Raw genomic sequence first — 25,168 nt, 5'->3', positions numbered from 1 at the left:
AAGTTACCGAGCCTATCTAGTGAAACTACACAGAGACAGGAACAATCACCCACGAAACACTCAAAGAATATGGCTGCCTAAATATGGTTCCCAATCAGAGACAACGATAATCACCTGACTCTGATTGAGAACCGCCTCAGGCAGCCATAGACTAACGCTAGACATCCCACAAAACCCCAAGACAAAAACACACCACAATAACCCATTTCACACCCTGGCCTGACCGAATAAATGAAGAATAAACATAATATATTTCGACCAGGGCGTGACAGATGTAATGGCTTTAGGAGCTTCTGATAGGCTAATTGACATAATTTCAGTCAATTGGAGGTGTACCTGTGGGTGTATTTCAAGGCCACCCTTCAAACGTAGTGCTTCTTTGCTTGACATCATGGGAAAAGCTAAAGAAATCAGCCAAGACCTCAGAAGAAAAACTGTAGACCTCCAGAAGTCTGGTTCATCCTTGGGAGCAATTTAAAAACATCTGAAGGTACCACGTTAATTTGTACAAACAATAGTACGCAAGTATAAACACCATGGGACCACGCAGCCGTCATAACGCTCAGGACGGAGACGAGTTCTGTCTCCTAGAGATGAATGTACTTTGGTGCAAAAAGTCCAAATCAATCCCAGAACAACAGCAAAGGACCTTGTGAAGATGCTGGAGGAAACGGGTACAAAAGTATCTATATCTGTAACGGTTTTCTTGGTGTGATGGAGAGGCGGACCAAAATGCAGCGTGGTTTCTATTCATGTATTTTAATAAGACAACTAAACAATAATATAATACAACAAATGTGGAAAACCAAAACAGCCCTATCTGGTGCAAACACAGAGACAGGAACAATCACCCACAAAAACCCAACACCAAACAGGCTACCTAAATATGGTTCCCAATCAGAGACAATGACTAACACCTGCCTCTGATTGAGAACCATATCAGGCCAAACACAGAAACAGACAAATTAGACACACAACATAGAATGCCCACTCAGATCACACCCTGACCAAACAAAACATAGAAACATAGAAAACATAGAAACATACAAAGCAAACTATGGTCAGGGTGTGACAGTACCCCCCCCCCCCCCCCACCCCCCCACCCCTAACCACGGCAACCCTTCTCCAGCGAGCAAGGAGGCCAACAAACCTGACTCAGTTACACCAGCTCTGTCAGGAGGAATGGGCCAAAATTCACCGAACTTATTGTGGGAAGCTTATGGAAGGCTACCCAAAATGTTTGACCCAAGTAAAACAATTTTAAGGCAATGCTACCAAATACTAATTGAGTGTATCTAAACTTCTGACCCACTGTGAATGCAAATAAAAATGCAATTTAATTACTTAAAAATCATACAACGTGATTTTCTGGATTTTTATTTTAGATTGCATCTCTCACAGTTGAAGTGTACCTATGATAAAAATTACAGACCTCTACATGCTTTGTAAGTAGGAAAACCTGCAAAATCGACAGTGTATCAAATACTTGTTCTCCCCACTGTATATGTGTATATTGTTATATGTATGTATGCATACTGTATAGATATATATATTTACAAAAAAAACACAAAAAAGACATCTCGTGCCCTACAGTATGTATGCATACTGTATAGATATATATATTTACAAAAAAAACACAAAAAAAGACATCTCGTGCCCTACAGCTCCCCGGCCCAAAACTGTGCATGTGCACAATCTATTAGGTGTTGTAACATAACACTGCCGTAATACATTACTGCTTAGTAACAGCATAGTAACTAATATAGACAGATATAGATCACCGATGCTACACTCCTCCCCCCGTAGTGTGTAACTCCTAGACAACAAGGTAAATACTAATGCAATATCTGAACAATGCATTTTTAAACATTTCTCAACTAAAGGGTTAAAGCAGACTTTCCAGAGTCCAGCACAAATCCAGGGTATTATTCCGCCCCAAAGATGGAACTTGTGTCCAAATAACTAATCCAGGTAATGTCCTTTTTCTTTCTTTTTATCTAGGACATATTAAAGTGTTTGTTTGTTTTACTGTTCGTTACCTCCTGAAACAGCTCAACTCACAGGTCAAGCTTTGAGGTGCCCTTCACTGTCGAACAGGATATCTTCGCTCCTCCTTGGCTACCGGTGGTGGGACAGGTTTAGGTGGAAGGTCAGGCTCTGTCTCTCCCATACGTCCACAGTCAGGAGAATAGTCCCGGGGGTCGTTATTGTCCTTGTTCTCTCTGCATGTCTCTGCCGGGGCGTTGGACCATAGCATATGATCCACATGAACATTGACATGGCGATAACCAACTTGGACGTGGTAAGTCAAAGTTTCTCTGCGTTGCAAGATCACACCTGAGGTCCACCTGAGTCCGGTCCAGGCCTTCTTAAAGGTTTGCACGGCTCTCTCCGCTGCTCCGTTTGATGCCAGATGGTAAGGTGGTGATAGGATGCCCCTTACTCTGTTGTTCTTGAGAAACATTTCGAAATCGACGTGAAAGGAGGGCCATTGTCCGAGACAAATTCCTTGACTAGTCCAAAGGATGCAAACAGGTGTCTGAGAAGATTGATGGTCTTCCATCCATTTGGAATGGGCATCGACAACAAGGAAATGTTGATTGTCATTCTCAGTGTAATCCACATGGATGCATTCCTATGGTGTAGCAGCCCAGGACCATGGATGAAGAGGTGCAGTAGCAGGCTTGTTGCGAACAGCAACAATCTTTAAAAATATCTTTGTGCTTCTCCAGCATGTTAGTGAGTGTAGCCTGACTCACTGGTTTGTCATTTCTCAGACTAATGATTTCTCCCCAGTTCAGCTTGATGTTCGGTAACCAGTTTCTGCCTAGCAGGCTGGTATCTCTCCTTTAACAATGATAAGCAGTAGCGTCCACTCCTTCCCCTCATACCAGACTGGTACGTGGATCTGCCCTAACACAGGGATAGTGTCACCAGTGTATGGTGAAAGGCGGATGGAAGTTGGCTGAAGAGGGCACTCGTTCAGTTTTTCTTTGTAGATTCTCTCAGGAACAAGAGATACAGACGCTCCAGATTTCCAGCTAACTCCATGTTGAGATAATTCCATCTTTTTGTTGTTGAGCTGTGTACACTGTGAACAGTTCCAATACTGATCCAGCTGTGCCTTCCTCTTCTTGTGCTGCGTCTGACACCTTATGCGCTCTTGCTGTGCATTTTGGAGCTTTACATACTCTCTGTAAATGTCCAACCTTTCCACAATTGTGGAACTTTTCATTTTGGAATCGGCATTCACTGTGCTGATGATTATCTCCCCCACATCTGTAGCAACATGGCTTAGTCCTTTGTGATATAGGCTGCTGTGTTCTTGTGTAGCCTTGAGGACGGGACTGAGAAAAGTGTGACTTTTGTGAGCCTCTTCCTCCACGTGTGTCACTGACCTTGTGAAATCCTTTCTGACGTTCTGCGTGTCCTGATAGCTCAATTGTAGCCCTGTGGGGAAGTTCGAGTCCAAGTGCGATATCACAGGCTTTCTTGAAAGTCAGGTCCTTCTCTGACAGAAGCCTTCTGTGATATGCTTCACTTGTGAGACCACATAGAAACTTGTCTCGGAGAGCATCATCAAGAAATTGTGCAAACTCACATGTACCTGCCAGTCTTTTCAAAGCAATGATGTAGTCAGCCACAGTTTCCCCTTGACTCTGGTGACGTTGGTAGAATTTGAAATGTTCTGCAATGAGAATTGGTTTGGGCTTGAAAAGACTTGGAAGAGTTTCAGTCAGTTCTGCATAGGTCAACTCCACTGCAATTTTTTGGTTCAATGAGACCTTTCAGCAATCCATACTCAGTTGGACACAAAACACTAAGAAATACATCTGCATCTTTGATTTAATTTGCAGCCAGCCAATGCTCAAAACTCTAAATAGGAATCAAAATTCTCTTTTGTAGCCTCAAACTCGGGTACTCGACCAATGGTTGCCATTTTCACAGTTAATTTTTCAGTTTCCTCATTCCTTGTATTGCTTAATTTGTATTTTTATTCACTTTCTCCATTTCAGAGTTTCTGCAATTTCTTCATTGTCTGCACGTTTCTTCTTAAAAAAATTTTTTTTTTTAAATAAACAATATTTCTCAACTGAGATGCCTATTTTCGATGGGTTCAAATTTAACCATCAGAGGGCAGTGTCGCTATTCTCGACTCCAATAGGCTTGCTACTTGTTATTATATATATATTATTATTACTTGGCAGCTCCCGAACACTGTACCTGCTAGCAGTGCTTAGAATAAACAGTCTTCTACTGGTGGAACAAAATTACTGACGATTTACATCATGATACTGAGTTTCATTACTCACACAAAATTCTTCCCTTCAAGCAATGTCTGTTTAAAAGAAGCTTAATCACCTCGTCACTGTAATATTTGTGTTGTGGAGAAAACTACCAGGCAGGAGACAGGAGTACAGTTAGTGTAGTTTAGTAATAACATCTTGTGTCCTACAGCCCCCTGCCTAATAGTGTGCATGTGCACAATCTACTAGGTATTGTAACATAACCCTGCCGTAATACATTACTGCTTAGTAACAGCATAGTAACTAATATAAACAGCTATAGATCACAAAACTAAATTAGGTAAGGTTGGTTCAGACAGAACGCAGAAAATTAACACTGGCAGAGCAAGTGTGCAACGTGTATAAATCATCCAGACATTTGTGTAGGCCTAAAAAGTATTTGTGTATTCAAGAGTAGGCTTTTCCTGCGTTATAGGTTTTACATTGTTTTTCATAGTCTACACGTCAAATTCCAGTACGCTAGGATTACTTTCTGACTCATGGCAGCAACACTAACTGGATCACTGAGGTATAATAAGAACTGGGGACTGTGTCCAAGATTGTTGTTTTCAAGGTAATCTACTCACGTTCACATACACCGCTTCATGGACCGTCTGTTACGGGTCTGTTACGGTTGCATCCTGTTGAAATGGACAACCCACAGGAGTTTTGTGGCACCTTAATTGGGGAGGATGGAGGGCGGGCTCGTGGTAATGGCTGAAGCGGAATTGGTGGAATGGTGTCAATACATTAAACACATGGCTTCCATGTGTTTGATGTCATTCCATTTAATTGGGGAGGATGGAGGGCGGGCTCGTGGTAATGGCTGAAGCGGAATTGGTGGAATAGTGTCAATACATTAAACACATGGCTTCCATGTATTTGATGTCATTCCATTTACTCCATTCCAGACATTATTATGTCCATGTAACGCTTTGTAGGTTAGCAGTAAAAACCTTGAAATCAGCCCAAGCCTTAACAGGAAGCCAGTGTAAAGAGTGTTATTACAGATGACCAAAAAATGAATCGCTAAATCCTGTAGCAATTTTTACAGAAAATTGTATAGCTCTACGTACTGTCAGGAATCCACAGATATGGTTTTTAACTCACTGAATAATGTTCACTCTATCAGTGATATCGAATCTAAACAGTGTGATGAACCCATCAAAGTTGAAGAGATTATAGAGTCTATCAAACATAGTCGCTCTGGATAAGAGCGTCTGCTAAATGACTTAAATGTAAATGTAAAGAACAATAAATCACCAGGTGTTGATGGAATTACATCAGAATTTTACAAATTATTTTCTGAACAACTAGCTCCCTTCCTATTTGAAGTCTTTTTTAGAGAGTATTAAAAACAATGTTCTCCATCCTACAGTGAGTCAGGGGTTAATAACACTGATACCTAAGCCTAAAAAAGAAGTGCTGCTCATCAATAACAGGCGTCCAATTTGTCTTCTTAATAATGACTATAAGATATTAGCCTTACTACTCACAAAAATAAATAAAGAGGTCCTGAATGCAATACTGGAAGTATTACGTTTTGGGGGCGCTAAAATAAGGGCAATTGTATGGACCAAGGCGATGTAGGAGTTTACGTTACCCTTACTTTTACATTTTCCCCGAAACCTTGACCCGGAAGTACTTTTTTAGTGTTGCTGACGACACACTAATTACTTTCTGGATGTACCGTTGTTGTTGCCATTTCCACATTTATTAATTTTATTGCATGTTGATATACTGATGTATGTTGTTAGATTTGTTGTTTATTATCCATACATACATTTGATAGCAACTTTCCATCATGGACAAACGAGTCAAAGCTTCTGTCAGTACGGGTAGGGCAGTTTTTTATTTTCTTAACTGTCTGCTATTTTCCCCGGCTAACGTTAGCTAGAGTAGCTCAAATTCAATTTACAGGCAGCCCTAAGTGAACTGTAAAGTAATTTACTAGTATAGCTAACTACATTCATTTCATGTTAATGTCATGTTGGCTTTCTTTCTAAATGTAGCTATCTATTGCTGCTAAATATATTAAAGCCAAAGAGTATAACGCCCACATGTGTTATAGTCTTATCATAATATTTTGTATAGCCTTGATGTTGTAGACAAAACCATTTTTTAATGCAACTACTGCCTAACATTTTTTCGTTTCTCTCTTCTTTCCATAGGTCCCCCTCTTCCTCTCTCCTCTTTGCGACTATTGGTTTCTCCCCTGCGGCTGATGTATTCATTTGTATGGCATGTGGTGAATCAACGCAATGTGATGCACTATGGGAAGGTCGAGGAGTTTGTAACTGTGGTGACTGAAGCTGTTCCAAAGTTGCTGAGTTACAAACAGAGGGCTCAACTCATCCTGGGCCTGAGAGCAAGGGTGAGTGACATGTTGTGTGGTCATGGGAGGGGTAGTTTATTATGCTTTGATTGACACATTTGTATCAATCCCAGTAGAAACTAGATGTGTGTAAGGTGGGCGGGGAAGATGCAAGTTTACTCAATATCGCAATGATTCCCATTATTTAGATGATCTTGGAGATGTTCCGCAAGGGTTGTCCACCTAACCCTCAGGCCATCCAAAGTCTCCTGGGAAACATGAACATTAGTGCATCCTCAGGGGTAAGTACATTTTTCTCTCTCCTGCATATGTATCCGTATAACTTTAGTCCGTCCCCTCGCCGGGCTCGAACCAGGGACCCCCTGCACACATCAACAGTCACCCAGGAAGCATCGTTACCCATCGCTCCACAAAAGCCGCGGCCCTTACAGAGCAAGGGGAACCACTACTTCAAGGTCTCAAAGTGAGTGACGTCACCGATTGAAACGCTATTAGCGCGCACCACCGCTAACTAGCTAGCCATTTCACATTGGTTACACATACATTCAAAGTGTGTAACAGCTACTCATTTTAATAGCTTAATTCAGATAACCAGAAAAGTTATACTTGTATCAAATTATTCACATTCTGTGTTACAGCAGCAAGATGTGGAAGTGGAGGAGTCGCAGGCTAACTTTGTGTCGCTGGTCCAAACCCTTTTGAAAAACCCTTATGAGAGGAAGCACTTCTTCCAGGTTTGACATACTTTCTCTCTCTTAATTTCTTCTGACTTGCATTTAGCGGCTCGTCATTCAGGTAGGTTCTCTTATAGACACTGTCACACTTTCCTTCCCTGTAGGAGGAGTTCCATACACAGTATGGCTCGAAGTATGACACAGCACTGCAGGCCCTTGTGGGAGGCTTGGTCTTCAGACTGGAACAACTGTTATCTGTGCCAGATCTCTCCCAGGTATTGAACTGGTAAATGACAAGTCATTAACTAGCAGTTCACTGATCATACCTAAATTCTGTCATTATTAGATAACAATTTATGTCACATGCCATATTATTGTCTTTACCTCACATGCTAAGCCACCTCCCTTTTGCTGATCTTTGGTTCTTCCTCTCCTTCTCAGATAGCATCTATGATCAGTGCTGACCCCTCTGACCTGGAGGAGTGTGGGCAGTCTATGTCTGACCCTGAGCAGCTGAAGATCCTCCTCCATCACCAGAAATTGCTAAATAAAACCCAGTTCAACAGAAATGGTAGGCTTGAAAAAAGTCCATAGGAAGCTTTGGAGTCTCTACTTCAATCATTGTCTGTTATCCTCCCTGTGTATGTACAGTACATTTATAAACAGCTAGACAAAGAACATTACAAGTTTACAAAACCTTAAATAAAAAGATGCAAAAGCTAAACTTAAGGACGGAAGGTATAGAAATAGCATGCATAGAACCGATATACCACTTTTCAGACTTGCTTACAATGAGAAAGACAGATCTGTAACTCACGTTTCTATGTACATTTGGTTGGGTCGGGCACAAAGCTACATACGGGACGGACCTTTCAGTTCATTATAAACCATTTAATGATTTTTTTAAACAGAAATATATATATAAAAAGCCTAGTCTTTTTAATGTGAAGTACTTCAATATTTTTCATATTTTATTTTTTCTCAGTACCTCTCACTTCTTCTGTGGGTGACTGTGTGCTGTCCTCGCTGTCCTTCCGCCTCGCCTGTGGAATGCCATCAATGGAGCCAGATTTTGACAAGCCATCAGAATCATTAGAAGCTGCTCTAAGTGTTATGAAACCTGCCTCCTTCAGTGACCTGGAGGATTTGGGAATGATGTCAGATGACTCGCCCCATGCTGGAGAAGATAGTACTCTGCAGAGAGAAGAGGGTGCCAACGATAACGGAAATGGGGTGAAAAATGCAGTGTGTGACAGTGAAGAAGACGATGCACTGCCAGAGAGCGCGTCTAGTCCTCAAGGTGATAGCGGACTAGTGGGAGGGTCACCATCAAAAGGGGCACCAACAGTAAGGAGTATGCTGCCAACAGAGAGACACCAACCGCTTGTATCACTGATGAGTAGTTCCTTCACCAAATCCTCTCCTTCACAGATAGTCAAATTAGTCATCCCTGCCACGGTCACCATTGGGAACCAACCGGGTAACCCACCAGTCAAAGTAGCGAGTTTCCACCACTGGGTCTCCCACATTGCAAGTAACTCGATCTCGCTCTCTTCCTTGCCACCCCTTCCACAAAACGATGAAGACAAGGAGATCCGGTCAGGTGACTCGTGTCTTGGAAGCAGTGTGGAAATTGGGGGTAAGGAAACAGAGGCCAATCTCTTTGAGAGGGCTGTTATCCGAAGGAGAAGGCCGCCCAACCCACAAAGAATGACGGTACCCTCGAAGAGGAAAATCCCTGAGGCAACCATCATTTGCCAGGAGTGTGGGAAGAGTTTCGTCTATCCGTCTCAGCTGGAAAATCACCTCCGCATTCACACAGGAGAGAAACCGTTCAAGTGCACTGAGTGTGGCAGGGCCTTCAGGTCCTTAGGAGGCATGACCACTCATATGAAAAATCACTCTGAAGCACGGCCATTTAAGTGTGATGAGTGTGACAAGGGCTTTCGGAAAAAGGCTGACTTGAAGAAGCATCAGCTCATCCACATGGGTGCGAAACCACACAAATGCACCATCTGTGGAAAGGGCTTCAGCCAAGCATTCTATTGCAGAATACACATCCAGTCTCATGCAAGTGAAAATAACTTTCCCTGCACTCATTGTCCAAAGAGATTCCCAACCCAATACAAGCTGTCTGTCCACGAGCGCTGGCACACCATGGAGCGCCCGTACATCTGTGAGCAGTGTGGGATGCGCTTCTTTCATCCCAGTGGGCTGAAGAGGCACATGGGCTATCACATTGGGAACCGCCCGTTCCTGTGTGCCCAGTGTGGAAAGACTTTTGTTTATGAGTTTGACCTGAAGAAACACCAAAGGGACCATGGCCCCAAGCCCAAGATCCCATGCCCTGTCTGCCAGAAGGTGTTTGGCAGCAACGGACTCATCAAGGCCCACATGTTTACGCACACCTCTGTAAAACCTTACAGATGTGACATATGCGACAAGACCTTTAAACAGAGCAGCAGCTTGAGCAGTCACAAACGGCTGCACACGGGTGAACGCCCTTACCACTGCGACATGTGTGGGAAGACGTACAAGCTGAATCAGCACCTGAAGGAGCACATAATTATCCACCACACGGCGGAAGGGCACCCCTGTGACCAGTGTGGAAAGGTCTTCAAGTTACCACGTCTTCTGAAGGCGCATGAGCGGTTGCACTCAGGGGAGCGATCTGAGCAACCAAGGAAATACAGTCACACCAGCCGTCGCAGGGGAAATTCCTCCAAAATGAGTTGATTTTCTGCACATTGGCTGCCTTCCGCACACACAGACTGTGATGCTATTTTTAATGCCCTGACAAATTGCCAATAGCTGTAATAATATTCCTCATTTTTTGTTGTAGATTTTGGACCATTTTGGACCATAATTCAGGATATCCTAAATAGACTGAACACTGAAAAATAGTATAATGTCTGGCTTAATTAAGGCAGCAACAAACATATCTCCTGTTAGATAACAATTCATGATTGTGTCATTAAAACATATTTATTTTTTGTTTTTTTGTATAGGTTGAAATTCTAATGACACGATGTAAATTGACAGCTACTTACTAATCTCTTTTTGAGAGTAGTCAATGATTGCCGGAAGCCTTTACAAAAAATATGCACAACATTTGTTGTTGGATAAAGGCAAATAGTCACAATTGTGTGCCACTACTCACTTGTTTTGCTATTTTATTCACAGCAAGGGAAACCAAATGTATGCTAGAACGGTTCTGTGTGATGACTTTTTATAATACATTTAAAGTGTATTAAGCCACAAAATAAAAATTCATACTCAACCAAATATATACAGAAAAATTATGAAATTTGCGTTTTAATCTCAAATGTAATTTCAAGAAAAGAGCAGTAGGATTCAATTGCGGCTCTTATTCCAGGACGATAGGTGGCAGTAATGATCTTATGCTGCCAATCTTATTGTTAATAGTCTGGTCAAAACTCTTCTGGTTTTGGTTCCGTTTACAGCTGTTGTCGCCATTTTCATAAATCGTCAGTAAGTTGGTGATAGCTATCTATCATGCTAGTTACCTTTACTGTTAGATTACTGCCTATCGTACATATTTGGTAACATTCCGGCATGGACAAACGAGTCAAGAAGAGGACAGCCAGTACGGGTAAGTTACATTATACGACACTTGCTAACCATGTATTAGTAATCTAACCAATTTTACAAATGTGCACCTGGCTACAGACCCAAATCACTGCAGTGCAGAGCGCTAGCTATCTAGCGACTATCTTCAATGGGATAACTTAGTGTAAAACTAATGTCTATTTCGGCATGCCTTCTAAATTTAAGTTGGCTGGCTATGTTGCTGGAGGTATTTGTTGCTAAAGAACCTAGAGGATGAAGCCACAGACCCTAACATGTTGTTCTATCGTCTTGCTATAGCTCCCCCACTTCCTCTCTCCTCTTTGCGACTATTGGTTTCTCCCCTGCGGCTGATGTATTCATTTGTATGGCATGTGGTGAATCAACGCAATGTGATGCACTATGGGAAGGTCGAGGAGTTTGTAACTGTGGTGACTGAAGCTGTTCCAAAGTTGCTGAGTTACAAACAGAGGGCTCAACTCATCCTGGGCCTGAGAGCAAGGGTGAGTGACATGATATGTGGTTTTGATACATTTGTGTATTAGAAAAATCATATACAATTTTGTCCCATTATTTTAGATGATCTTGGAGCTGTTCCGCAAGGACCCACCCAACCTTCAGGACATCCAACGTCTCCTGGAAAAGATGAACATCTTTGGGGTAAGAATATTTCACTCTTGTGTGGAAATTCCGCCCCATACCAGTGAACAACTCACACCTGTAACACAGCAAACAAAAAGATTTCTGTCAATACCATTCTCGGACGACTACTTAAAAGAGAGTAACATTTGCACATTAGTCTAGTTTGAAAATAGCCTTTAGCTCTGTAGTGTAAAAATCTGAGGGTACTGGATAAGTGTAAACGACATAAGTGTTAACACCTTCTAGTGGGGGTTGTGGGAGCTTGTGCCATCTGTCTTGCTTTGCTGTCACTCATCTGATTCCTTAGATCTGCAAACATGGATGGGGTAAGAGATAAAAAGTTGTTTTCAGGTTGGACTTATGACTTCTACAAACCCTGTCACCCCTAAAAATCCTGATTACAGCAGCAAGATGCAGAAGTGGAGGAGTCGCAGGCTAACTTTGTGGCGCTGGTCCAAACCTTGCTGAAAAACCCTTATGAGAGGAAGCACTTTTTCCAGGTTCGGCACACTTTCTCCCTTTCCTCTCTCACTGTCCACTTTGTCATTTCAAAGACACTGACTTAAATTATTTTCTTTCCTTCCCGTGTAGGAGGAGTTCCATACACAGTATGGCTCCAAGTATGACACAGCACTGCAGGCACTTGTGGGAGGCTTGGTCCTCAAACTGGAACGACTGCTATCTGTGCCAGATCTCTCCCAGGTAATGAACCGGTACACAACAAGTCTATAACAATTAACCAATCATATCTAATGTTGACATTGTTAGACAACTTTACACGTGCCAACACATTTCATAATGTTGTTTATCCTGGGCACTCTAAGAAACCCCCTGGATGCTGATCTTAGCTGCTACCTCTTCTTCTCAGATAGTGTCCATTATCAGTGCTGCCCCCTCTGACCTGGAGGAGTGTGGACAGTCTGTGTCTGACCCTGAGCACCTGAAGATCCTCCTCCAGCACCAGAACCTGCTAAATAAGAATCAGTTTGGTAGGCTTACTTTACTTTAAGTAGAATTATCAACAGCTGAACAAAGTACAATGTCGGTTTCCCCAAACTCTTATGGATCACTTTGAACTAGCTGTATTTACAGGAATGTGAACTAGTTTTTCAATGGTATTAATGTCAACATGCTCATTCCTAGGCTTTCACAATCAACCAATCAGAATGTAATTTTTTTATGTTTGTCCCTTTCTCTCAGTACCTGTCACGACTTCGGTGGGTGACTGTGTGCTGTCCTCGCTGTCCTTCCGCCTCGCTTGTGGAATGCCATCAATGGAGCCAGATTTTGACGAGCCATCAGAATCATTAGAAGCCGCTCTAAGCATCATGAACCCTGCCCCCTTCAGTAACTTGGAGGATCTGGGAATGATGTCAGATGACTCTGACCATGCTGGAGAAGATGAGGATGTACTGCCAGAGAATGCCGTGGTCTGCTCTAGTCCTCAAGGTGTTAGCGGACTAGTGGGAGGGTCACCATCAAAAGGGGCACCAACAGTAAGGAGTATGCTGCAAACGATGAGACAGCAACAGCTTGTATCACTGATGAATACATCCGTCACTGAAGCCTCTCCTTCACAGACAGTCATCCCTGCCACGGATAACCAGCCGGGCGAGCTGACGAGTGTCGACCAGTGGGTCCCCCATATTGCCAGTTACACTTTATCGCTCCATTCCTTGCCACCCCTTCCACAAAACGATCATTTGGACAAGGAGATGGAGTCGGCCGACACAGGTCTCGGGAGCAGTGTGGTGATCGGGGGTCAGGAAACAGAGGTCGATCTCTTTGAGAGTTCCATTATCCAAAGGAAGAGGGTGCAAAAGCCACTACAAGTAGCGTGCTCGAAAAAGAGAGAACCTGCAACCAACTCCTGCCAAGAGTGTGGGAAGCGTTTTCTGTCTCGGGGACGGCTGGAGGATCACCTCCGCATACACACAGGAGAGAAACCTTTCAAATGCCCCGATTGTAACAGGTTCTTCAGGACGTCGGCACTCCTGACAAACCATATGAAAATTCACTCTGATGTGCGGCCCTTTAGCTGCGACGAGTGCGGCAAATGCTTTCGGAGAAAGGTTGGCCTTCAGAATCACCATCGCGTCCACACGGATGCTAGACCATACAAATGCACCATCTGTGGAAAGGGCTTCACGCAGGTACAGTACTGCAAACGACACATGGATTGTCATACAAGTGAGAATACCTATTTCTGCACTCATTGTCCGAAGAGCTTCCCAACCCAATTCCAGCTGTCCTCCCACCAGCGCTGGCACACCACGGACCGCCCGTACGCCTGTGAGCAGTGTGGGTTGCGCTTCTTTATGCCAAGCTTGTTAAAGAGACACATGGGCTACCACATTGGGAACCGCCAGTTCCTGTGTGCCCAGTGCGGAAGGACCTTTGTCTATGAGTTTGACCTAAAGAGACACCAAAAAGACCATGACCCCAGTCCCAAACTCCCCTGCCCTGTCTGCCAGAAGATGTTTGGCAACAACAGCCTACTCCAGGCCCACGTACGCAGGCACTCTTCAGAGAAACCTTACAGATGTGACATATGCGACAAGACCTTTAAAGACAGCGGGGGCCTGCGCATACACAAGCGTGGGCTGCACTCGAACGAACGCCCTTACAGCTGCGACGAGTGTGGGAAGACCTACAAACTCCACACGCACCTGAGGGAGCACAAGTTTAAACACACAGGGGAGGGCCACAGCTGTGGCCAGTGTGGAAAAGCCTTCAGGTACCTGCGTCTCCTGAAGTTGCACGAGCGCTCGCACTCCGAGCCATCAGAGCTCACGCTGCGAAACAGTCACACCAGCCATCGTAGGAGGCTATCCTCCAAAAGGAGTTGATTTTCTCACATGTTCACACCTTTCACTGTGGCTACAGTAATATACAACAGTATTCAAGAGAACATGGTTTTAACCTGTTGACTTGGATCAGGATTGGGGGTCAATTACTTTTTAATTCAGGATCTTCCTATTAGAAAATAATTTCAGTTACTCCAACCCTGATTTGGGTAGTCTCATGGCTTCTCCCACAGTATAATCACCAGAGTGATTCAGATTCAATATTTAATAATCACATGTACAGGGTTGCAGGTGTAATTGCGGATACAGTGAAAATCTTAGGGTCCAAAACTTCAAGAGTGTAGTTCTTCAATTTGTGCTTCTTGTTCTATTGCAATGTTCTTGTTTAATTAAAAAGCTTAAAGGCTACATTAATTTGTGTTGTTTATTTTGGACTTAAACTCTCTGGAGAATTATGTGCCACACATTTCCTGTTCTGCAACATTTATTTCCCGTAGCTGCCTTTTAAACCTTACATTTTTTCCCCAGATGTAGCATTACCCTTCTTGGAGGCACATCAGTAAATTGTGAACATAGGTGTTATGGCCATGCTGGAGTTGTCATTGATATTTTTTTGAATGAATCATGGCATTTTATCAGGTGAATGTCAGTTTGCCTCATCAGTCTTTTGATATCAACAACATTTAGTGGTAAGCAATACACTAAGTTAATATTGTTTTTATAATAATAGCTAACGAGATTGCAACAGATGTCTAGTTTTTCTGTGTTACATGTTGGATCACTCCAAATTGTGATCTACTGACATCTGTTTTTGATGTGTTTCACACATTTCTCTGGCAAACAGAAGTCAACAAAACTACACTTGCAGTCAACAAAACTACTAAGAACCTGTGCACACACACATGTGTTATTCTGGAAAGTGTAAGCATCTACCTGTGAAGGACATCTAATAGGCTAGCTCATACATTCTGTAGTTGTGCATGGCGAAATAGAGCTACAGTACCCTACTGTTCTGCAATGCAGGTCCGACTGAATTCCAGCCATCTTTGGGAAAATTTAACAGATTTTACATTTTGATCTTGTTGAATGTTGTTCCCCAACTCACAATCCCACATGCCATCTTTTTGTTTAATCTCATCTCATTCCTCATGCCTTGTGGTCCTAAGAGGAAGAGCAGTGAGTCTGATTTATTTTGAAATCATAAAAAGTATGAATTAGTAATAAATAAACACTTACACATGACTTAAATGGTTATAACAACTATGAATGCAATCACATGCATTCCTCATACGAACAAAAGGTCAGGATTCAATGAAATCAATAGTAGGCTTAAGCCATTTTCGCTCTTGTGGTCATTGTCAGTAAACCACACCTGCACTTATCCCACCAACGTTAGACTTTCTCAACAAGAAAGTGAAGGCTATATAAAAACATTTTTTTTTTAATGATAGGGATTTCTATCAACTTAATCAAGGTGTATATTGTACCCAACATCACACATTCCAGTGATTTAAAGCCTGGTTTAGAGCTATAACCTATTGTAAACTTGTTTTTTTTTCTTCATTTGATTGTTTACTCTTACGGCTGACAAAACGGAAGTCCTCAAGACCAGGTTGAACTTCATTCCACAAAGGCACCTCAAACATGTACCAGACCATGTCCCAGTTCTAAAAAAAAAACATCAGTCTTGAAAATACAGTATTGATTAAAAAGTACATCAGAAACAGAATGGGAAAAATGTTTGTCATGTTAACTGTAGTTCATATCGATCTCAGAGCTCCATTCTATAATCGTCTTAGAGTCTGGTGATCGGCCACAGTTTGAACAGACAACTGTGTTTGATGTGGAGTTCTCATATCGAGCTGTGACAGTGTGACTAAGAAAGAAAAGCTCAGACAGAACTGGGTCAATCAGAGCCCACAATGGAGGGAGAGGACCCTAGATTGTTCAGAGCCACACAGAACATGAAGTGGTTCTCTGGCAGCTATATGTCATATGATCAACAATAGTACAGTTGGTGAGTACCCTTTGTCTTTGTGTGGATGATCTTGTATGCAGAATTTACAATGATTGCATATTTAATATCAAAATAGGTTTAAGCATGTGGGTAGTCAGCAATTATATGCTCACTGAAAACAATTTTTGGTGATATTGTAAGATCAAAAGGAAACAAACTTGATGAGCAACACTTTGTTGTTGCAAAATACAACCTTCTTGTGCTCAAAAAGTGTGTTCAGTTCATTCCTGAAATATCTGATATGCAGTTTAGTTACGTTTCATATTACATGTACTTTTGTTTTTAAGCATCTTTGAGATTGTGTATAATTAAATGCACTATATAAAATAATATTATTATTATACTCACAAAACAATGTTTACTGAGTGAAACAAAAATGTAACTGTTATTCAGCAGTTATCAAGTTCTTTTGGGATTTTCATATAACCTGAAATCCGGATTTGATTGAACAAGTCCAGTCAACTCAGTCTTTCTTACACCATCTTTTCTAGATGTTCTTCAGAGGCGGCGTGGCTGCACTTACATCACGAATGAATCTTCCGCTGGGTTTGACCAATGGGTCTCAATGGTGAGAACTTCCTGACCTTTGACCCTACCTCTCATACATGGATGTCAGAGTCTCTACAGTCAAACCCCATAGAACAGAGTTGGAACTCAAACAAAGTGATGAGTCACATGTTTAAGGAGTTTCTCCAGCATGACTTGCTCTTCACTCACCAATATCATGAAGACGGGAGGGAGCTGGCGCAGTAGAACATAAGATTGGTGAGATGAACAGATACAGTCGAACGACTATGCAATAACAAAGACCTGCGAATTAATGTGCACAATAACAGGATTTGGGGTTGTGGAGTTATAGTGCATCTGAATACATTTGCCTTCCCTGTTTGTTACAACTGTGGTATTTACATCAGTCAACATTGTTTTATTCTATGATTTTCATATTTGCCAAGCCCATACCTCACAAAGAGGACGTGTCCTTAAGATGTCATGTGACAAGCACTGACCTAAGGTCCACTTGACCCGAGATAGGGATGTGATGACAGATCGGGTCAGAGTCATTGGGCCTCTACCCAATGTTGACGGATCATTCCTGCTGAGACTGAGTGTTGAGATCCCCACTGGCCTCACGAAAACATAGCGTTACCGCTGTAAAGTACAAACGAGCACAAGCAACACCGCTGCTTTGTGGGGTGAGACATTTTCAGATAGATAGCTAAATTAATTTATGCATGTGGTTTGGATGGAAAAAAGTATTCATACTCCTTGGAGTTCTTCACATTTTATTCTGTGACAAAGTGGGATTAAAATGGACTTAATTGCAATTGTCAACAATCTACACAAAACACTGAATGTCAACGTGGAAGAGCATTTTAATAAAAATATAAATATTAAGGAAATGAAATAACTAAAATATAGTTGTATTCAGCTTCCTGAGTCAACACATGTTAGAATCACCGTTGGCAACGATTACAGCTGCCAAAAGTCTATAAAAGCACCTGGATTGTCAAATAATTTGCCCATTTATTCTTTTCATAATTCTTCAATCTCTGTCAAGATGGTTGGGATGATGGCTAGACAGCTATTTTCAAGACTTGCCATAGATTTTCAAGCGAATTTCAATCAAAACTGACTTGGCCACTAAGGAACATTTACTGTCTTTTTGGTAAGCAAATACAGTGTAGATATTATCACTGTGCTTGAAAATACCATCACCGTGCTTGAAAATACCATCACCGTGCTTGAAAATACCATCACCGTGCTTGAAAATACCATCATCGTGCTTGAAAATACCATCACCGTGCTTGGAAATACCATCACCGTGCTTGAAAATACCATCACCGTGCTTGGAAATACCATCACCGTGCTTGAAAATACCATCACCGTGCTTGGAAATACCATCACCGTGCTTGAAAATACCATCACCGTGCTTGGAAATACCATCACCATGCTTGGAAATACCATCACCGTGCTTGGAAATACCATCACTATGCTTGAAAATAAGGAGGCAGTTACTCAGTGATATATTGCTGGATTTTCCCCAAACACAATGCTTTGCATTTAGGCCAAAAAGTGTATTCCTTTGCCATGTTTTTTTGCAGTATTACTTTAATGCCCTGTTGCATAAAATATGCATGTCTTGGAATATTTTTACTCTGTATTTTATTCTTCTTTCCACTCACCTGGGTCATTATTGTAGTCATGACAATGTTGTTGATCCATCCTCAGTTGTATCCCATCACAGGCATGAAACTCTGTTTAATAATCACCAATGGCCTCATGGGAACATCCCTGAGCACTTTCCTGCTACTCAGTTCAGAAGGATGACTGTACCTTTGATGTTTCTGGGTGGTTTAATGCATAATCAACAGCATAATTATGAAACTGACCATGCTTAAAGAGATATTCAATGTCTGATTTGATATTGTTACATCTACAATCAATGCCCTTGTTTATGAGGCTTTCAAAAAGCTCCCTCGTCATTGAAGTTGAATTTGTGATTCCATTTAACTTATGTGATTTGTAAAGCCAAATTTTACTCCTGAACTAATTTAGGCTTGCCTGGACAAAGGGGCTTCATACATATGACTGTATTTTAGTTATCAAACTTGTATTGATCTTTAATGTTTAGAACGAGGCATTACAGAGTATTTTGAGTAGATTGTTGACAAAAAATGACAATTAAATATATTTTAATCCCACTTTGTAACAATAAAATGTGAAGAAATCCAAGGGGTATGAATACTTTTGGAAGATATTGAAGATGCTTGACTGATAAAATTATTGATTGCTGTTTCTCATGAGGAGCTCTTTTTACAGATGGCTTCACAGTTGAAGGAAAGGACATACACTCATCAACAAATACATTGTGGCAGAACCCTTCAAAATATTCAACATTGATGATCCCCCTTGTTATTTTGGGGAGTTTAGTTACATTCATTATAGTCATCAAATGTTATGGTAAGATTTCAAATAAGTTTTTAACTCAATCAAAACTTCTATAGACTTTTTGTTCTTGAGTCTATTTTGAGCAAGCATTGTTTTATTTTATTTTAATGTAAATCACCAGAGCAAAGCAATCCTAGCTAAAATGAATCACAGCTTAAATCAAAATGCTTTATTGTGGAGTTGTTACCATGAAAATAGCTATACCGTACCTATCTAAAACGATAACCACTGACTTCCATCTGCCTTTTCTTACAGACCAGAAGATGCCCAAACATGCAGTTATGGATCCCAAAGTAAAAGGCTGGTTTCTTCAAGTCATTAAGGAAACAATGCATCCTGTTATGAGGATTGTTCTTGGAACCATGGTATTTGGTACAGTCTTTCCAGAGGCCTACAGAAACATCCATGAGGAGTGGGTGGAGGCGCAGACAAGGACACTGGATGATGAGTATGACATGGAGGACTATGTCCCATTTGGGAAATATGCAAAGTTAAAGATTGTAGTGTAGATAACACAAACTGTTGAGCCATTGTTTTTACTAATGTGGGTTAAAGGGATAATTCAAGATTTTGGCAACTAAACCCTTTTAAAAGTTAAAAGTTGAAGGTAGCGTGCGTCCTTCTCCCTGTAGACTTTCAGTAATTGCGCTAACGCTAGTTAGCAATGGCTCCAGAAACTAATGTACTTTTAACGTCCTAAAAACTGCACACAGACGTTGTATCCATGAGTTTCTCTGACTCTGGGTAAGTAGAAAAAAGGGCTTAAATGCAACAATCCCAAACCATCTCTTTAAAAGTCATGCAAGTCTTTGAGCTACAATACAGACATGATCGGTTGCTCATGCCAGAACCAACAGGTGGACTGTCTTGATATTTGTTTTGCTTCCATGGGGTCCTTAGTTATCTGGTGGCAGAGTTGCAAAGAAAAAGCCATATCTCAGACTGGTCAATAACAACAACAAAAAAGATTAAGATGGGCGAAAGAACACAAACACTGGACAGAGGAACTCTGCCTAGAAGGCCAGCATCCCGGAGTCACCTCTTCACTGTTGATGTTGAGACTGGTGTTTTGCGGGTACTATTTAATGAAGCTGCCAGTTGAGGACTTGAGGCATCTATTTCTCAAACTAGACACTCTAATGTACTTGTCCTCTTGTTCAGTTGTTCACCGGGGCCTCCCACTTCTCTTTCTATTCTGGTTAGAGCCAGTTTGTGCTGTTCTGTGAAGGGAGTAGTACACAGCGGTGTACGAGATCTTCAGTTTCTTGGCAATTTCAAGCATGGAATAGCCTTCGTTTCTCAGAACAAGAATAGACTGACGAGTTTCAGAAGAAAGGTCTTTGTTTCTGGCCATTTTGAGCCTGTAATCGAATCCCACAAATGCTGATGCTCCAGATACTCAACTAGTCTAAAGGCCAGTTTTATTGCTTCTTTAATCAGAATCATAGTTTTCAGCTGTGCTAGCATAATTGCAAAAGGGTTTTCTAATGAGCAATTAGCCTTTTAAAATTATAAACTTGGATTAACTAACACAACGTGCCTTTGGAACACAGGAGTGATGGTTGCTAATAATGGTCCTCTGTACGCCTATGTAGATATTCCCCAAAAAATCAGCCGTTTCCCACTACAATTGTCATTTACAACTTTAACAATGTTACACTGTATTTCTGATCTATTTGATGTTATTTTAATGGACAAAAAAATTAGCTTTTCTTTCAAAAACATGGACATTTATAAGTGACCCCAAACTTTTGAACGGTAGTGTGCATTGCTGTTTTTAGGGTTAATCTCATTTGCCTTTCTCATTCTCACAAAATGCCCTCTAAAATGTTCTCTTCTATGGGATGCATTACATTTTCCTATTTGAAAAAATTATTCATTTTCAGGCAATTGCTGATTTGTCCATGTGCATGTTGAGGTTCATTTATTTGTATTGCTCTAGTTACAGGAGGGCATGCAAGGTTTGTGGCAATTGAGTTTCAATTTGGACTATGGAAGAGTGGTCATCACAGACAGAAAGTGTGTCTATGACTGGAATGTACTGCTGCGGTCTCCTATACGTACGCGTCAAGTTTCAACATTGTGCAGACATTGTATTAGCCTACTGTAATGTTTATTCTTTCAGTGTGTCTGTCCTTAGTTCCCCATAACCCATTTGATGACAATGCAAAGAGAGCAGTCCAATTCATTGTGGGAGAAATCAGGTCAGAACTCCACAGAGACTAAAGAAAATTAGCTGCTTCCTAAACTGAGTTGATGAAAGGCAGCCGTGTGTCCCAGACAGAGGCGTGTGAAGGGAGTCCGTATTATCCAACGTCCTGCATCAATGCTTCGTTGAGATACATTATTATACATCTCCCTTTGCCTGGCCACTAGATTATGTCTTAAGCACTTTTTAAATACTCTATTTTCAAAGTATTAGGAGGTAGCCCTTTACCAACTAGGTAGCCCCCCCCCCCCCCCCCCCCACACACACACACACACACATACACACACATACATATAAACACACACTGCTGCCTAGTAGCAGTGAGAAAAGCCCAGAAAGAAAACCTGAAGGAATAATGTTGCATGAGGAAATGACTCTTAGTCATTGAACAGAGATGTTAATGTGTGTAATGAAATACAGCCACAACATCTGTTTATTTGGGATGTTGACGCACATACCTTGTTGATCTGATACAGGGCATCCTGTCAAATCTGAGCAATCCAGATGAGGCACACTAAACGTTGACGCACAAGTCAAAATAAACAAAGAGAAAGACAACTTGCTTGGGTTATAGAACAGTGTACATCTTTTTGAACCATGGTCGTATCAGTGTCTATCTTTCAAATGCACTGATAACGTCAAGTCTCAAACTATAAAATGATTCACCTCATCCACTACTCTAAAGCTCTGCTCAACAGCATCCTCAGGTGGAATATAAAGGCAATTAAGCAGTGACGTCATCGTTCAGACTGACAATTGACAAAGAGGAAAATTATCAACCAATTAGCACATTCAACCTTTGACTTTCTAAAATCGCACTTTTATAATGAGAGAAAAACACCTCTAAATCGCAAACACATTGCAGTTACACAAAGTAATGTGTTCCCAAGCAGCTGTTGCAAGCAGCTGAATTTGGCCTGAAGGGCAATGTTGTGTCTTTGGCATCATTAAAAGACTATTATTTTATCAAATCAATTCTCTGTAATTATTATTACGTGATTAAACTAATAATGTAAATGTAATTAACTAGGAAGTTGGGGCACCAAGGAAAATCTTCCGATTACAAAGTTATAAGTTTCCAAATATAACTCTTCAGATATTTTAATATCTGATCAATTAGTCTTCCTATGAATTAATTATTTACCTCACGCCAGTCTCATTCCAAAGATCGTAAATTGTTGGTTATCTACACGAACCCAGCCTTTACTATGAATCATCCATACACCAATTGGCTTAATCATTTATTTACTAATTAACTAAATAATCCCAGAAATGCATAAACAAGCAAACAGTAGATATGGTTACAAGGAAATGAAAGTGGAGGTTCTCTATTGGGTTAAGCCAATATGACGGCTTGATGGACAAAGGGAAGTGGGTGTGGACTGAGAACAGGCGGGAAAGACAAAAGGAATCACAACACAGTTGATAATTACATTAATTGAAATGATAATCCTTTGCACATGAACGCTCACTCATTCAGGAATAATTGCAATCAATACATATTTACGCCCAGTGTGTCATCGTGACCTCTGTTAGAATTGTCAGTTTGTCTTTCGGAGAGTTCACCCGAGTCTCTCTCTGCTTCCCTGAAGATCTTTCGTGGTTAGAATGGATACTTCAGAGTACCATTCAGAAATGTTCTCATAGAATAGATGTTTTGGCGGTGGTTGGTATTCACAATCCCAGGTTTATATAATTTCTAGCTGCAGACTTGTAATTAGTATCTTAGATTTGCTCTTATTCTTTAGGGATTGATAGTCTCAGAGTTTAACCATTTCCAGCCGTGTAGCCAATGCTCCACGTGGTATGGTTAGGAATTCAATAACGCTCACGCTGTGGGTTTGCTTGGTATAAACTCAAATAAACTCAAACCTGTGCCCCCCCAGTGTCCACCGAGGTACACGTGGTCTGAAGAGGATTTCCCCAGGAGGGGGTTTTATTCGTAACAATAGGAAAGGTGGTTCTATGACGCCAGAATATGTCTGTGCTCACGGGGTCAGGCCAATGACTTAGTTAAAATTTGAAGGGAATACAATTCTCTCACATTAAAGGTATTACATCACCGTACATCATTTCACAAATAGTTTCATCTTTACTCATTACTTTTATACAATAATTATATGCAAACCTCATAATTGAGAATGTACACATTCAGAGATATAGTTATGTGTTTCCTGTCCTCTCTGAGGTCAACAAATGAAACACACTCGTCATACCCGTCCCTTAAGTGTCCACGGAACATTCCCACCTTCTGACAAGTGGACATTTTGTTTCAAATTTCCATTTTGGGGATTTAGGAGTTCATCATGTGAAATCCTTTGTTCTCTCTGTGTCTCTCTCTCTGCATGGTCACGGGGAGAGAGTCTCCGCCAGGAATTTACGACCTGAGATAACAGAACCTGGGTGTTGGACAGAGTGGGAAGCTATGGTCTATACCCAGAAATGGCTACATCATGACATCAATGCTGACTACAAAGAGCCTCATTTCTCAGTGGTGCCGAGGAGATTTGGGCCTGGGGTCTGATGGGAATGGGCCTGCTGTTCACATGGGATAGAGGAAGTGGGGAGCCTCTTTGACATCAAGCATCCGACCGTCCGACCTGCAGTGTATTGGTTGAGTCTGTGGTTGTTTGCTTTCCCATGATTTATCGTGGCATTGTAGTTGACAGAGCATCATGTCAATGGAAATAAACAGTCAGAGTGGTTTTATAGGATTTGTTCATCTGTGTTTTCTGCTACTGACACCAGAAGCATTTATTGTGTGAAGAATCTCAGCCTGCGTTTACACAGGCAGCCCAATAAATAAATACAAACCCCAATAATTGATCTTTTGACCAAACACATCAGCTCTGAAAAAAATATCTGATATGATTGGTCAAATGACCAATTAGTGGAAAAAGATACCAGAAATGGGCTGCCCGTGTAAACGCAGTGACTTTGGGCCTGGGCACTTTGTTTACCACATGCATTATGCAGAATGGAAGGTTACAATACACAGAGCAGTGGAACAGCCTATATGAATGACAACTCTGTCTGTCTGGAACCAGAGAGAAGAGAGGAAAGTAGAGTCTGCGTCTTGTCATACTCTTACCCTTAAAGGAGGGAAGCGGTCAGGCCATACCCGGGGCAGGAGAGGGCTGAAGATAAATAACATCTTGGGAATCTGTATACAGTGGCATGAGTCATGCAGTGAGAGTGGTGTTTACAATGCCGGGCGTGGGTGAACAGGCACCTGGCTTCTTTTATTGTCAGGGAGAAGTCCCATTTTCCCGCTCCAATGACCCAGTGCAGTGTGGATGTGTAGTGATGGTAATTATGGTCTCTGATGTTCCCCTCACTTCTCCTAGACTGACCTGCACTTCGGGTCCTCTTCAACCTGGCTTTGGCTACACTACTGAAGGTTTTACACAAGATGAATAAATTACATTTGCCATTCCAATGTGTTAATATATTTTAAATATATGTGGTGAAAAACATGCAAACTAAAAATGCATTTCAAACCATATTTGTTTGTGTTTGCTTAGATAAATACATTTTCAACACATTTCGATGGGTACATTTCCTGTAGGGTTGGTATAGCTGTGCCGGGCATGCCAGCCAATGCCCTCGCCTGTCTCCAGTCTAATCATAGCACCACCACCGCCCTCCCATTCAGGCACAC

The 25,168-nt window shown here is 41.5% G+C and overlaps 2 protein-coding genes and 1 long non-coding RNA gene across 6 annotated transcripts in view; 2 read left to right on the top strand and 1 right to left on the bottom strand.

Annotated features, from left to right (window-relative positions):
- LOC135515815 (zinc finger protein 79-like) overlaps nt 1-10,450 on the top strand; it is a 16,958-nt gene extending 6,508 nt beyond the window's left edge. The window contains exons 2-8 of one of the 3 annotated variants that reach the window (XM_064939573.1): nt 1,884-1,971; nt 6,458-6,660; nt 6,810-6,902; nt 7,260-7,355; nt 7,460-7,570; nt 7,737-7,866; nt 8,281-10,450. In XM_064939573.1, coding sequence (XP_064795645.1) covers nt 6,511-6,660; nt 6,810-6,902; nt 7,260-7,355; nt 7,460-7,570; nt 7,737-7,866; nt 8,281-10,031 — 2,331 coding nt within the window. In that variant the 5' untranslated portion in view covers nt 1,884-1,971; nt 6,458-6,510 and the 3' untranslated portion in view covers nt 10,032-10,450. Of the gene's footprint in view, nt 1-1,883; nt 1,972-5,608; nt 6,125-6,457; nt 6,661-6,809; nt 6,903-7,259; nt 7,356-7,459; nt 7,571-7,736; nt 7,867-8,280 lie in introns of those variants that run through there. The other 2 variants (XM_064939570.1, XM_064939572.1) reach the window with 2 other exon arrangements.
- On the bottom strand, nt 1,362-5,123 carry LOC135515820 (uncharacterized). Its single transcript, XR_010451858.1, has 2 exons — nt 4,874-5,123; nt 1,362-3,688 (listed from the first exon to the last, which is right to left on the bottom strand). It is a non-coding gene; the product is annotated as an uncharacterized LOC135515820 (long non-coding RNA).
- Nucleotides 10,451-10,681: 231 nt separating the features above from the next.
- LOC135515816 (zinc finger protein 34-like) lies at nt 10,682-14,740 on the top strand. 2 transcript variants are annotated; one of them, XM_064939574.1, is made up of 7 exons: nt 10,682-10,908; nt 11,184-11,386; nt 11,463-11,543; nt 11,930-12,025; nt 12,117-12,227; nt 12,394-12,514; nt 12,726-14,740. In XM_064939574.1, exons 1-7 carry the CDS (start codon nt 10,872-10,874, stop codon nt 14,372-14,374), a joined length of 2,298 nt encoding a protein of 765 aa, XP_064795646.1. In that variant the 5' UTR covers nt 10,682-10,871; the 3' UTR covers nt 14,375-14,740. The 2 variants fall into 2 exon arrangements, with proteins under 2 accessions (XP_064795646.1, XP_064795647.1); XM_064939575.1 differs by lacking the exon at nt 11,184-11,386.
- Nucleotides 14,741-25,168: the final 10,428 nt, after the last annotated feature.

This window comes from Oncorhynchus masou, chromosome 27, assembly GCF_036934945.1.
Source record: "Oncorhynchus masou masou isolate Uvic2021 chromosome 27, UVic_Omas_1.1, whole genome shotgun sequence".
In the NCBI taxonomy this organism is placed as follows: domain Eukaryota; kingdom Metazoa; phylum Chordata; class Actinopteri; order Salmoniformes; family Salmonidae; genus Oncorhynchus; species Oncorhynchus masou.
The sequence above is the reverse complement of the archived record's forward strand: the minus strand, read 5'-3'. Positions and strand labels throughout refer to the sequence as shown.

Excerpts from the sequence above, each read along its gene's own strand:
- LOC135515816 (XM_064939574.1), top strand. The coding sequence starts at position 10,872 with ATGGACAAACGAGTCAAGAAGAGGACAGCCAGTACGG. Across the intron at positions 11,544-11,929 it reads AAAAGATGAACATCTTTGGG|CAGCAAGATGCAGAAGTGGA; the intron begins GTAAGAATATTT and ends TCCTGATTACAG. Across the intron at positions 12,515-12,725 it reads GCTAAATAAGAATCAGTTTG|TACCTGTCACGACTTCGGTG; the intron begins GTAGGCTTACTT and ends CCTTTCTCTCAG.